The sequence below is a fragment of the Anopheles coluzzii genome, chromosome 3 (assembly GCF_943734685.1).
Source record: "Anopheles coluzzii chromosome 3, AcolN3, whole genome shotgun sequence".
NCBI classification, from domain to species: domain Eukaryota; kingdom Metazoa; phylum Arthropoda; class Insecta; order Diptera; family Culicidae; genus Anopheles; species Anopheles coluzzii.
Genome location: NC_064671.1, coordinates 6,497,490 through 6,512,494, shown reverse-complemented (window position 1 = coordinate 6,512,494; position 15,005 = coordinate 6,497,490). Strand labels below are relative to the sequence as shown.

At 48.1% G+C, this 15,005-nt stretch overlaps 1 protein-coding gene across 3 annotated transcripts in view; it reads left to right on the top strand.

Moving 5' to 3' along the window:
- The first annotated feature begins 2,135 nt into the window (after positions 1–2,135).
- The window catches only part of LOC120955263 (nucleolar protein 4-like), a 51,445-nt gene continuing 38,575 nt past the window's right edge, over positions 2,136–15,005 (top strand). The window contains exons 1-5 of one of the 3 annotated variants that reach the window (XM_040375970.2): positions 2,136–3,746; positions 4,368–4,521; positions 4,674–4,774; positions 4,846–4,971; positions 5,051–5,683. In XM_040375970.2, coding sequence (XP_040231904.2) covers positions 3,060–3,746; positions 4,368–4,521; positions 4,674–4,774; positions 4,846–4,971; positions 5,051–5,683 — 1,701 coding nt within the window. In that variant the 5' untranslated portion in view covers positions 2,136–3,059. The remainder of the gene's footprint in view (positions 3,747–4,367; positions 4,522–4,673; positions 4,775–4,845; positions 4,972–5,050; positions 5,684–15,005) is intronic. The other 2 variants (XM_040375969.2, XM_040375971.2) reach the window with 2 other exon arrangements.

The window sequence follows — 15,005 nt, the reverse complement described above, 5'->3', positions numbered from 1 at the left end:
AAAATTGTAATTCAAAACAGACATGTTATAGGCTTTTAAAGAAAAAATATCTACCAAACATATAAATGTCTCAATGTCGATTAGAAATTTGATTTAATGAATCATTCATACAACGCATTATATCGTCTACTGATCCTGATGCGAGTCAATTATATGCTTTTGTATCGGTTTATTGAAATGAGATATTCACTCAATTAAATTAAAAACCAATGCCTTGAAGCTCACAAAATGTAAAGCCTTATAAAACTGTTGGCAATTCCTTGTATATTAACGATGCTATTGAATCTATTCCAAAACACGTTTATGATGCGGTTTAAAGCCACTGAAACCACCGTTCCAACAGCAACCAGTTTCGTCACACACCTAAACGCCCAGACAATGCCAACTATCCCTATCGAACGGTCATCGATACATCCTGCCAGCAGACCGTGAAATCTGGCCCAACAACTTAGTTGGAAGTAGAATGAAAGGAGGACCACAAACAAAAAATAGCTCCTTTCAGTGCGTTTAGAGAAGCGATTTAAATTTTAAACATCTGAATGAAGGAAGGCGAACAAAACCCGTTAACCAACAGACTAGAACGACTAGGAATCGAATCGAAAGCATTATTAGAGGAAGCATTCGCCGGCCCCCTTGCATTCCCACAAAGCGTAGCAGTGAGCAGTTTCCCCGTTTTGGAGGTCATGACATCGGAGTTCCCATCCGCAGCATCCTCTCTGCAGTCGCCATCCGGTTCCGGTAAACGGTTGCAGGAGTATGAGATGTATTGGTCGCTCTCTCTTTCTCATTCATGTCCTTTCGTGCTTTGGTCAGTTCTGGGGGTCCGGTTTGTCCGGCCGCTTGGTCAGCCCAGGACAACGCGACGTCCAGCTTCCAGGAGAAGACTCTTTTCGGCAAGACTACGGGCGCACCGAAAAAGCGAACCGGTTTCGGATGCTGCTGCTGTTTTGGCGTAATCTGAACGAAACGGCTTGAAAAATGCACCAACGACACTCTGGGAGTAGGAAGAGGGATGCTGGACGCGAGTGAATTTTCGACGCTAACCAGTTGGACCAGTTTCGTCGTGTTGTCGTCGTCGTGTTTTTGGACAAGCTTTTCGCTTGATGTCCTGGCAGAGACGGAACAACAGCTAGCCCGCCAAAAAACCCGTGTAGCATTCCATCGATTAGGAGGTTGCAACGACAGCTGTTGGCTGTTCTATTTTTGGAGCTCCAACACGTTTCAGCTCGCAAACTGTCAAGATCAAAGCAGCCCACGGGCAGCCGACATTTTGTAACGTAACAGGCCCTTTTCTTAGGACGTCCCATTTCATTGGGACGAAGAACCTCCTCTGGAGCACGCGGTACAAGGACCTTTTCGGTACGGAAATACGGCAGGCAGGTAGCGCACAGGCGGCACAAGGTAAGTGACGTATGCAAAAAAAAGGAAAAAAGGTCCAAAGTCGAAAAACGAACAAATTCCATCCTCTTCCATTCCGTCTCGTTCTCGCGCTCATTTGCATCCTGCCATTCTCTCACGCGTTCGATTGCGCTCAACACACCCGTGCTCAAAGTGTGTGAGACACCGGGAGAATGTGTGTGCGAGCGCTTGCTTTGATTGTGTTAATGTGCCACGTGCTCGGAAAATTGCGCAACTGGTATTTTTTTGTTGCGTATATTTTTTTCTTCTATATTTGCAAACACGCGCGCTCGCGCACACAGACACATAGGAAGGTGTGTTATTTGGAGTTGATATATATATGTGTGAGTGTGTGGGCTCGTTTCATTTCGGGAAAGGCATTGCAATGGCAGGACATTTGGCGTTTGGAAAAAGAGTTTCAGTTGACGGCTTTTAGCGTAGATGGCGATTGAAGAATGATATATTGTTTCAACATTTAAATGTATTTTCAATTTACTGTTAAAATTTATATATTTTTGTACGATTTTGGGAACAAGTTTGTAAATTCTTTTGCATTTTTTTGATTGTAAAATATTTGTTTATCAAGAAAAAAGGGTTTCAAAAGTGCTACATCAACATTTTACAGTATTGAAATCAATTTAAATCAATTTAAATGCTTTTTTATTAATTAAAAACTCATTTTCCAACAGCAAAACTTCAAACTTCATCTCTTTAAGGGCCAATATGCTTTAAACAGAACGCAAAACGCATAACTCTTTTACACGCTTGTAAATTTCTTTAGCCCTATTCCACCCCATTGCCCATGTCCTTTACCGTCCAATCAGCAAGCGGTCAGTCCGTGAGTCCCTATGTGTGTGAGTGTATGTGTGTTTTTTCGGGAAAGCAACGCGCGGCAAAACACACTCCTGCCCGAAAAAATATTGTCCAAACTCTTAACCGTCCAAAACCGGACCGACGACGGTAAGGTAAGGTGACGGTCTTTTTCGTGTGTTTCTTCCCTAGTTTCCCCCTTTTGACCGGTACTTGTGCTCCTTGTGCTACTTCGCTGCGCACAAGATCCTTTGCAAGAGATGCTGCAAGGAGGTCCTTGCGGAAGCGCCCAACTGGACGCGTAACGTCGATCGTCTCAAACGTTGCTGCCACAGTTTCCATTCTGGTGCCGTTGACTAAACACAGCTCAAGCTCGAGGCTCCTTCGGTGGCAACACGATTTTTCCATTATCATTTGTTTTGTTTAACATATTCCTTCATTTACTCTTGTTTGTCTATTAAAATATTTCATTTTTAAACACTTCTTTTTTTGTTTAAATTACCCCGATTGTTCGTACCGTGAATGTTTTGTGGTTTTGTTGTTAGTTTTGCTAGTGTTTCTTCTATTTTGTTCTAGTTTTTGGTGTTTGTGTGTAGTACTTTTACTTTCCTTACTCGTTTTGTTTTAAACGTTTGTGATCTTTTAATCGTGTTTTCAACCTCTTTACTCAACCGGTGTTTGTAGTCGTTCTGTGTGTGTCGGTTTGATCGTGTGTTAATTGGTTTATCCTTAAGTTTGTGGCATGCGGTTGTTGTTTTGTTAGCTAGTGGGTTGAGTTTCTTCCTTGAAACGCACGACCAGTTTTGTTTTTTGGAAAAGCATTAGCAATAGGCAAATTAGCTGTGTGTGTGATGGATGCACAAGATTCACAGGTGCTGCGTACCATCGATCCATCGGGGCAGTGCCCGAAGCCGAAGGAGTCTCCGGCGCCCGGCCCACCGGTGGCGACCCGTGGACGACCGGTACGCTCCCTGGAGGGTAGAAGTGTGTCACGCAAACGGCGGCGTTTATCGCGCTCATCCTCCAGCTCTTCGACGGCGTCGTCCTTGGCCAAGGTCAGCCGGCTCGGCGGCGGTGGCCGCCGGGACACGTCCGACCTGGATGCCGGGTACGAGAACGACGCCGACGACGATGACGACGACGAAGATGAGGATGAGGAGGATGAGGAGGATGAGGAAGAGGAAGAGCTGAAAGGCGATGAGGACGCAACGGGATGTGAGGAAGAGGACAAAGGCGGCATAAAACCAGAGCAGCACGTATTCCCCACGGACGCGCCATCCCTCCAGAACGCTCCCGGTGTTGGTGTGCGTGCGTCGGCGTCTGGCCCTGACGGTGGTTGCGGTGAGAAAAATGGTGAAAAATCCACACCAAGCGAAACAGCTGATTTGAATGCGCCACGACAGCAGCGGCAGCACCAACACCAGCAACATCCGGCCAACTACCAACACTATCACCAGCAGCAGCAACTCCCACACCAGCAGCTACGTCACGGCAAGCGGCTAGCCAAATACGACTACACACGTGATCAGATGTTTGAAGTAAATAGACCCGAAGTTTTCCAACCAACCGTCATATTCCCATCCATCCAGCTCGCATGCAAACCGTGTCCGATTTTCCAACACCCGCAAACGATTATTTGAGGTTTTTCCGACCCGCTCTCACGATAAGAGCGCACACACTGACACAAGCGAACGCGCACGTAGCGCACTGTCGCGCTCTCTTTTTCTCGTGCACTATCTCTCCCACTCATTCCTTCTCGGTGGAAAAACAACAAACTGGAAACTTTTCGCTCTCTGCGACTACTTCGATCGGCGGTATCTCTTTCTCGGGCATAAAGAAACCCTTGGCAACCCCTTGCATTTTCTCACGCGTGTTTTTCTCGCGCAGCTCTTGCTCCGCGAATTTTGTATGCAACAGACGTTTTCTGTGTTTGTTGGTTGTTTCTTTTACTACTTTCACTGGAACAATTTGCCCCCTTTTGCCGTGATGTCCCTCACCTCTCTCTCCGTGGAATTTCGTGTGGAAATTCATTCATGTCGTAATTCATTCATCTCACCACACTTGTGATGTGTGACGTGTTGGTATAACCTTCTTTTTGTTTTTCTTTTTTTTCCTCCTTTTCTTTACATAAACACCATTTTGCTGGGCTGCATGAGTAGATATTTCAACCATGGGTTATACGTACGTACGGCGATCGGGCCAAGACGAAGACGATTACGCTGAAGAAGCAGGCCCGTATCATCAAGACGCTGCGCGGGCTGGAGATGAACAATCCGGACAGCTCCAAATTTCGATTCTGGGTGAAAACGAAGGGTAAGGTTCGGTGCTAGTGTACCATAGATGGCGCTAACTATAGCTGTCATTGTGACAGCTATGAAGTAGATTAGTAAACAGGCCAGATTATTGCAGCATTGCATGAGATTAATTTTGAAAATAACTGATTCTAATTCGATTTCATGCTGAAGGGTTCACCACCTCCAAGCCGGGAGACTTTCAGGACATGTTTACTCATCAGAATATCCCCGAAAACGATGGCTGCATGCTGTACGCTCCCAGTGGTGGCTTGGTAAGAATGCTTCGAATTCGCTGAACGTCCCAAAACTCAAAAGGCATTTCCCCGTTCCGCTGTCCTTACAGGAACCTGGCCAGCCGTACAAGAAGGTGGCCGTTGTGGAGAACTTTTTCGACATCATCTATGGCGTACATGTGTCGCTCGGTAGCCGCGCGACCAGACATGCCGGTCAGAAGCGAACCTACCGTACGGTGCGTAGAATGTGCAAAGAGCATTGAAATGTGCGTCAAGAACAACCAAGAACTATTGAACTAGCTTGCACTTTTACAGATTACAGAAACGTACGCCTTTTTACCGCGGGAAGCCGTCACCAAGTTCCTGTCACTGTGCAGTCAGTGCTCCAAGCTTACCACCAAGGTGTACCTGTCAAAATCCGAGCCCAGGATGGAGCCACGCAACGACGACACGGTGCCGCCGAGTGAACGAATCCCCCGACCGAGCGAGGACGCGGCATTGCAGTGTAGCAAAACCACCGACCGAAGCCAATCCTCCCTTCGGTACTACGAGCTGCTGAAGAATCTGTACGAAAATGGCAAATCTAACCGATTGCGCAGTGGTGGAGCTGTGACACCGGCACAGCTAACCACAGACGATGTGGAGAACGGGAAGCCCCAGATCGTGCGGGCTGTGTCGCGACCCAACAGTGCCGTTAGTGAAGTGTTGTCTAGTGATCGAGCAGCAGCAGCAGCAGGTGGTGGTGGTAATGAGCTCAGTGTTACAGTGTGTGCAAGTGAACGGAACGGATCGCGGGAACATCTTCCGGCGGTGGGATTAAACAATAATAACCGCAGTGAAAAAGGTGACGACGGGAAGCGACGACGACGCCGTACCGTACCCATCGCCGCGACGTACCTGGACGTGACGAGAAGCTTCGGGCTGGCGGACGACGATGCGTTGAATGTGGTGAGTCTGTTCTACTACTTCTATGGGTATTTCAGTATGGAACGCCTTTACAGTGGGAGGCAGAAGCGGATGATGTGCCATTGCCACCGTTGCCATGGAGACGGAGCGCATTGCGAGTGATTGTTAAGCTCGAATGCTTACAAGTAGCATACATTTAGGCGCTGGCTGTTTGTCGCCTTTTAATCTTGTTATGATTAATAAGCTCCATATGGATCAATTTTCCACATAATTTTATTTAAAATATAAATGTTTTTTAATGATTTTGTATCAACTTTATCTTTGATAGTAGTTTTATTGATTCTAAATTTCTATTTAATCCTTAAACATATTATTTCATTCTATAACTTACATTAAAAACTATTATCATACTCCATCATTCATCATCTCCGTTGCGAAATCGTCCATTTTCTTTTGGGCCGCTCCCAATCATAATATTCGTGGTGAACCTTCCCTTCAGGGCACAAGACCTTTGTGTCGTCGTGACCCTCCTTGGAAAAAGGTGTCTTCAGCGAGCTCAAGAAGCAATCGATGGTTAGAAAAGAATAATACGAACCCCACGTTTGCGTCCAAGAGGTCGGCTTCAAAAGGGTCGCAGGTAACCGACCCCGTGATGCAAACCCTCCTGCCAATCACAACTGTGGTAAGGCAGCTCTGGTACGGTGGCCTGTACTGTAAGAGGGAAGGCGCTCGAATCAGGACATCGGGACTGTTTGCGCGATATTCGGCCCGAGATTGGTGGGCCAATTAAGGCGTCTCCGAGGGCAAATTAGAGGGTAATTGGTAATGTGTGAAAAGGGCACCATGCGATGGGATTTTGGGACGGTTTTGCGGGAGGAGTGGAAGGGCTTCATTATATCCCTCTGGTGTGTTATAGTGTATAGCAAACTAATTTGTGCCGGTTTTAATGGGTTTCTTATGGCCCCAGAAGCTGGCTATATTTTAGTAGACCGCAAACGTGTCGCAGGATTCATATTTTTGGTCAGTCATATTCACCTCGCCTCGCCACACTCATCACAACCAAAAAGGGCGTTCATTTTTCATGACTATTATTTTCCATCTTACTTGCTTCGCACCGACGCTTCACTCTACTAAGAAGGAGTTAATTTCTCTTACTCCCTCCATTACACTCCCAAGAGATCATCGAAAAGACTGGCGGCGAATGGGGCAGACGGATGGGCTTTCGGGTTCGATTAAAATGAAACACCATCCAGGGGAGTGAGAGACGGGACTGAAAACTTTTCCCAATATAAGAACGTTGCTCGCTTCCTCTTTACCTCTTTTCTTTCGTTTGGAAAAATTGGAAAGTTTGAAGCGCTGAGAGGTGGTTCATCCATCCACCGAGCGAGTAAAGCGTTGTCTAGGGCGCCTGTGTCAGTGTCGTCAGAAGCGTCACCAGGCGTTCCCTCCGCGTGTTTCTTAGATGGAGAGCAATATTACGCTACCCTCACAGCGTACATACACACACAGAGACACATACAGGCCATTCCCTCGTTCCCTTTCGCCGGAAGGAGCGATGGCATGTTGGCGGTTCGGCCTGAGAGGAGATGCTTCAGGAGTACATAACGTACTCCCCGCAAGCTCGGGAATGGGAATTCGACGCATTCTGTAGAAGCATCAAGCATGGTGGTACGCGTTTCGAGGGGCCCTATTTAGCTCAGCGCTGCTGATATGCTGTATGTACGTCTTCCACACACACACACACCCATACCCACCGCTCTTCCCTGTCCTGCAAGACAGGTTTGGTGAAAAGCGGGAGCAGCAAATCTCTAAACCCTCCCTTCTGCAAGGAGCCCCAGGATGCCGAGAGAAATGGTTTGACGTTTCGGTGCTGGTCTGGTGGGGATGGGACAAGGCGTCTTGAAGAAGGCGTCGGAATCGGACCAGACTCGGTCCCCGTCCCAACAGCCCACCCCCAGCGCTGGTAGCATCGAGGGAAGGCATTAGAAGCGGGGGCAAACATCTTCGCATCTCTGAAGATCCCTTGCCGGCACCTTGCCTCGGTTGAAAGGTTTTTCGGTTGAGTTTTCCCCTTCTCCCCCTCTCCCCACACATCATACTGTGCCGCCTGCTGTCTATCCACGTTAGCGTGTCGTACCTTGGCTCTTTCCAACTCACCCACAACCCTCACAACCGGGGAGTGAAATTCTTTTGCAAAGAAGATTCGTTTTTCTTACGTTCACTTCCCTGGTTCCTGGTTCCCCGAGTTGAGAAGGGTCTACCGAGACAGAGAACTCAGTCAAGGAGGAGGAGGGGGAAGGGTTCAGTTCAGCTCCGAATATCTCGTGCTTGATCGAATCTTTGAGAGAGGAATATATTGAAAATGCAAGGGTGAGGGTTTACCATCCCGTGTTCGACCGATGGACACAAATGGGTTGGAACGCTTTCTGAGTTTGGCTGGGATGGAAGAAGGGCCTGAAAGAGTGTATCACAGGATAGCAGCGTGTGGAGAGTGGAAAAATAATAATTTTTAAGTATTTTTTCCCCGTTCATTGCTTTGCCCGTTTTCATCAGGAAAGGTATTTCCGTTAACTGTCTCTCTCTCTCTCTCTCTCTCTCTCTCTCTCTCTCTCTTACTGTGTTGTTCCATTACTTTTACCTTGGGCCATGTGCGTCCCTTCTTTGCGTGCAACGCCTTCGAGGGGCAACAGTATAGAGAGGGTGGGAGGTTTTTTTAATGGCACAGGGGTAGGGTGGGAGCGTTCATTCCACCTCCGAAAACAGCATCATCGGATGGAAAGGATTGTGCAGTCAAGCGCGTGAATGCTTGCTGGCATTTTCCAATCTGTTTGCCTGACAACCTGACCAAGGAAGAGGGTAGGGAGGGGGAATACAGGAGGAATAAATGATAAAACGGTGGGTTTTTAACCCCCCCCCCCCCCCCCATGTGTTTGGGCCAAATGCATCAGCATGGCAGTTGATCACGCTAATCCACGGTTTGATAGAACGAGAGTGGAAGAAAAATGCCATGTATAACAAACAGTTTGACACATGCTGTATAACAGCTTGTAATCTGTTATAAAGATGTGTCAAAGGTCAGCATGTTTTTTTTAATTGAAGTTGTTTTTTTGTATTCAAATCATTTAATTTTAGTGTTTAAAATGAGGGGAATACTGTTATACGTGTATTACTAAAATCATGTAGAAGAGTTTTTGATAGTTTATCTCGTAATAGTGGTTTTCAATGCATTTTTAAGCAGAATTAGTGTACTTATAACTGTTATACACTCTGTACGGAACAGAATAACAGTGTATAACAGTTTAATATTGAATACATTGTTTCTGATTCTGATTCTCGTCGACTTCACTATAACATAGGTAGAAAATACATCTTTCTACAACACACAGAGTATCTTAAAACATTCCCATCCCCTTTTAAGAAGCTCATAAATCCACTCCCAATCGAAAAACAACACACCTCCACGCCTACTCCTGCCACGTGACTGCCGAGCCAAAGCCGACGATTTTCCTTCGCCGGTCCGCAGGTCGAGAGACAGGTCATCCGTTAATGAAAAATATTTTTCTCGATCGTACACCATTATTGTCGGTATCGATTTTCCCATTCCCTTGCCGATTGCCTTGGCTGCTTGAGAGGATTGGCTACTCCCAATTTCCCAGTCCCTCTCTCTCCCTCTCTTTCACGGTCCAGAACTGTTTCTTTGTCTTAAGAACGAAGGCGCATTGGCACAGGGAAAACACAAAAAAGGAAGGAAAGGAACAAACTTTTTTCTTGCCTTCTCCCCCCTGTTCGAGGTATTTTCGAAAAGCCAAAAAGTTCGTTCTCCATTCTTTTTCGATTGCCAACCCCCGAGGAGGAGGGATGGTGTGTCCCTTCCCAACCCTGCTGTGTGTTCACAGAACCTTGCGATGAATCTTTTAATGTGGGGGAGCAGGGAGGATATGAAAGGAAGATGGACCTGAAATGCTTCTCAACGCCAACGCCGAATGAGCTGAAAATGAAGATCCGGACGATGAGTTTTCTTGCCCGTGAACCAAAGGCCTGGCGACTCAAGGCGACAGTGATCTTGTCCTCCTCCTTTTGAGTCGTCTTTATATGGGCGGTTGGGGGGCACTGTTTTTTTTTTTGGTTTCACTCGTTCGTTTTGCTAGCTGCCCTGTGCTGAACGTTGTGGAGGGGACAACCAAAACCGAGACCGAGTGTGGCCTCGAGGCGATGCGGGAAGAGGGAAAAATATAGAAACGCAACATAAAAGCTTCAATCCCCCTCCCTCCCTCCCTCCGAGTGGTCAGGACATCTTTTTTTGATAAAGAAAACCAGGATTGAACAGGCGGAGAGTCGATGAAGGGTCTAAAGGCTGCAAAAGGGGGAGAAAACCCCACTCCGCAAGCATACTGGCGATGGCCATCTTCACAGTAAAAATAAGAAACCCCCAAGGTTTCAGTTCCTTTCCTTCCCAAAAAAGTCGGGCACCGTTTTGAAGACATCAGAACCAACGCTCCTTGGGATGGGGCTGTATGTCCTCGCATGTCCAAGCCCGACCACGCTCAAAAGATGGGGTTCGTTTTTAGTCAAAAGGACAAAGGTGTGTGTGTGAGAGGAAGAGAGAGAGAGAGAGAGAGGGCGACGAAATCGGATGTCCCCTTGTAGCCATCGGCAAGGATTTTGTCGACTGCAAATGGGGCGGACGAAGAGGGGTACGTTTTTGGGAAAAGGAACACCCAACCTCCAAACCCACAAGGGGAAGACGGAGAATGGGAGAGAAGGTAAAGGATGGGCAGAAGGCATTAGAACATGCATCTCATCGTATCCCGTCCCGTCAAATGTTTCTCCCTTTCCCTTTTACACTCAACGCTTCACTTCACCCCTTTCTCCCCCCCCCCTCCCACCTTCCTTTCGTCCCGGTTCGCCCACCCGAACAGCTCGAAGAGTCAAAGAAGGTACACTGGACTGACCAGTCGACCGGGAATGGAACGGATGGAGGGGGGAAGCGCACTGGCAAGGATCACATTTTCCTGTGAATATCCTATCCCATGAAGCACAAGGGGAGATGAAGCGTGTGGTGACGAGGGGAGGTGTATCTGCAGCCACCCACAAACTCCTTAATCTTAAGCAGAGTCTTCCGTTTTCCTTGAAATCCTCGCTATTCACGTCTCCTTCCCTGGCCCTCCTTCCCGAGTTCCAGTTTGTCTTGGAATGTTTGATCCCTGCGTAGGGTGGAGAGGATGGGGAGGAGTGGACTTTCATTCTGCCAGTGGGATGCAACCCCCCCACTCCCCCCCAACAAACGCGACTGGAGCTGGGAACAGGGGACTGGAGTTTGGGTGAACGTTTCATCCGGACCGACCGGACCACCCCCAAAAAGCATCCCAGCATATCCACTCGAGCGTCCCACCCTTCTAAAGAAGCCACCCACTACTATGGTCGACCGCATGAAAACCACCTTCCGCCCTGTTTCAACCCCCCCCCCCCCCCCCCCAATAGCCACAATTTGCCCAAGAAGAAGGACGCTGGAGGACTTTGGACAAGCAAGATATGCATTGCGTACGTGTGTGTGTGTGCGTGTATGTGTCTGTATGTGTGCTTCGATTTTCTTCTTGATGTTTCTTCCCTTTCCATCCTTCACACCCACCACCCCCAGATGGGGTGGTTTTGGATTTGGGAGTGCTGATGTTGGTGGTCAGATTGTGCTGACCGTGTATGTGTGTGTGCGTTTGGTGCAAGAAAAGCAAGGAGACACACACACACCCCCTGTTCAGGTGGGTGAACCTAGTGGAGGTGTAATGTAGCCGCTTCTGTGCCTGTGCCTGTGTGTGTGTGAGTGTGTAGACTGTTTGTGCTCCTCACAAGAAAATGCCTCCCCCTAATCATCTCAAACTGCACCCAACCACCCACTGTGGGTTGAATTTCTTGGGAGCTCCGAATGGGATGGGCTTCAGACACGCACACACACACTCACACACTGCAGGAACACAGTTCCACCCACCCACTTTAAGCTCCCTTTAGCTCCAAAAGAGGGGGGAGTTGCTCCCTGAAAGCCTCCCAGAAATATGACCCATTCCAGGGAGCGGCCGAAAAAGGGGGGGAAGAAGGTGAAAACGGGGTACCGGAAAGAGACCGGTAGCTATCGGTTGGCCAGTACAAACGTGCATTCCCCATTCCCAGTTTGGTACCCCCGTTGTTCTATTATCCCCAATGGGGAGGAGCCTAAAACGGGACTCTCGCTGTTCCTCACACCTTCGATTCGAGGAGGAGGAGGTTGACTGGGCACCCTGAAGGCTCCCACATGTGGTCATTCTTCACAAAAAAACACCCACATTCGTACCGTTTCCCAGTGTCCACTTTGCTTGCGAAGATGCGGAGTTTTGTCCCCTCATCGCACAGACTACTCCATTCTCCCAAGGGGACACGTCCTGGTGCACGATACAAGAAGCGTCTTATTATATAAATGATTTTCTTAGAAACTGAATCTTTCCACCCCATCCTTGGCATGCCACGGGTCAGGAAGAGGAACGTCTGTCGGAAGTGTGTACGGATATGTGTGTGTGTTGGGACGGTTTAGGTATAGCAAGACCGGAAATCAAGAAACGAAACGATGTCTAACCTCCCCATTTCTGAAAATCCATCGGTGAATCCTTCGGTATAAGAAGATGGGAAAAAACAGGTCCTCCTTCTCCTTCTACTGATGATGTCTTGAAAGTATCTCACCTCCACCGCACACACACCAACTCCAACGATGGAACGTCTTCCACCAACCCGAACGGAATGGATCGGAACGGACAGAAAGTATTTTAGCAACAGCAAAAGGTATTGAGCGGAGGAGGGGGATATGGCAAAAACTTGGAAAAGTTGTTGCTCTCCCCCTCCCCCCCTGTCCTTCCCTCACATGATCCTACAGGGTCATTTTCGGGGTTCTTTTGGCGCGACGCGCCAAATGGTTCCCGGGGAAGCTCGGCTTTCCGTTGCTCGCTTGATCCTTGGTTGAGATAGGTGGCAAGTGGATTGGAAAAATTGGATGTGAAAATGGGGGAAAGTATGTTTGGCAAACCGGACACTCGGTGTGTGTGTTGGCCAGTGTTTACTATCAATTTGCTGTTGAGCGTTGGTGCTTGGGTTCCTGGGAACAGGCAGTGGGCAGTATCAGTCTGTTGGTGGGTTATATTTCCACCAATTCTTCGTATTAGACCCTTACAGATGGGAGTCAAATGTCTTATCTTAAAGCATCATTGCAAGCAAATGTTAAATAATATAATTTAATTATTATTCCATATCTCAAAAACCCCCTCCTCACACAAGAGCAACGCCTAGAAGCTAGACTCGAGATACTCCAAAATACTTCCTTCTTCAAAATTTGATACTTTCTTTGAAAAAGTTTTGCGTCCCCTTTTTTGATGAGCTCTGCAACACATATGCTGCCAGGCGTGTGCAGTATGTTCGACCGGTGGCGTAGCATCTAACCTTGCCCTTGCCGATTCTCAAACGACTCACCGAACCGAACCGAAGGGGAAATCACGCTCAAAAATGTGCAAATTAAGGAATGTCGGCCGTCGTTTCGTGGCTGCTGGGGCACACTGGCTGGGGCTGGTTTTTGAGAATTGTTTTGACGGGCGGCGATAATGTTCCCCCAGCCATCCAGAGAGGAGGACATGCTCTCGTATGAAAACCGAGCACAGGACAGAAATTTGCTGACTAAGTAGTTGGTTTGGTGAAGTTTTCCTCTCTTCCCTATCTCCGGATCCGTCGTCTTACGGGACGTTTTGGGCATAATTGAAATTGCTGCTGGTCGCGGCGGGATGAGGTGAAAGTATTCCATGGCCGTGGTTGATGGAATGAGGAAGTCTTAAGAGAAGGCTGTGTGTGTGCGTGTTCCGGTTGACTTCAGTGGTGTCTTGGATGGTGTGGTAAATTTTGCTTCTAAAGCAACTGCAACTGCTTGCTTGGATGATGGGACAAGCATGACGTCATGTGATCGGTAAGAAAAGCATGAATTTGAAACGAATAGAGGCCTTTAACTGAAACAGAAGCAGAAAATAATCAACTTTTCGCTCTATGTTATCTCCTTTTCCCTCGAAATGGAAGCTTCAATCACTCACACTGTCCCTACTGTTACTAAAGTCAACCCTCTAAAGTTGATTAATGCCATTAAACATTTCCCTGTACGCAACGGCCCCGACTCGGCTCGGTTCTCCTCTGACAGCACCCAACCACCGGCACCGAGATGCGCACCGTGATGCACAAATTGGGAAATTTTAATCTACAGTCAATCGTAAGCCATCGCAATTTCCTACTCTACGTCGCGTCACCCCTTTCAACCCGGGGTGGGTACATCATCATCATCCCATCCCTCCCACTCGGGAACTGGCCCTTAGGAAACAGATTTTGTGATACATACAAGAGCACACATGCACTCGCACACGCATGGTTGCAGGCGTATGCGCATGGATGCACTTGTACGTTAGCTAATGAGATGCGTAGTTTTGTTTATGCACTCTCATTCGCAACCGAAGCCGAGGGCTGCCTTTTGTATAGTTCAGTGAGAAAAGGGCGAAAAGGGGGGTTGGGAGAGAGAAAGAGAGAGGAAGGACGCTAATGTTGTACACTCTGTCGGTACTGCCGGGTGCACGGGTGTGTATAGACGATCGATAAGGAGCCTGGAATTGAATTCGGGAGGCAAATGGGGAGAGAGAGAATCAAGGAGGGGAGCTGAGGGAGCTGAGGACGGCGGTGGCCAAGACGCTGGATGCACCGATGGAGGCAGTAGCAAATGGGCAAGGAAACAAAGGCAATTAACAAGCCTCCACAGGAGAAGTGTACATCCCGGTTGGAGTTTGGAGATGATGGAGAAAGAGAGGTGGAAGAGAGAGAGAAAGAGGAAGAGAAAGAGAGGGAAAGAGAGACACGCATACACAGAGAAGCAGAAATGCGGTAATGAGGAAAATGGATAGTGGGTGAACAGGCGAACCAGGCGATGCATGCGTACGGGTGCGATGATGGGTGACGTGGACAGGAAGTTCCGGTAGCCGTAGCTGGGAAAAACATAACATCTTGTACACACCACCCACCGTAGCTCCAAACCACCCAAATGCACCAAAGCAACCAAGCAAGCAGGCTAGAAGAAAAATCGATCAGACTTAGAGGACGGCTTCTTAACCTGACCCCCTCAAACGATCCTTCCCAATGGAGTGGGGTGGTTGATGGGGAGAAGCTACCCGGGGAGAAGCTAAGACGATTGAATAAACCGGTGTAGAAGGTGGAATGGGCTTAGGAAACGTCTTGAAACTCCAGAAGCCCGGGCATTCCGAACACAATCTTGAGCCTTTCCCTACAAGAAGTGTCTCAGCCATGTGTTTCCGTGTGAGTGTGTTTC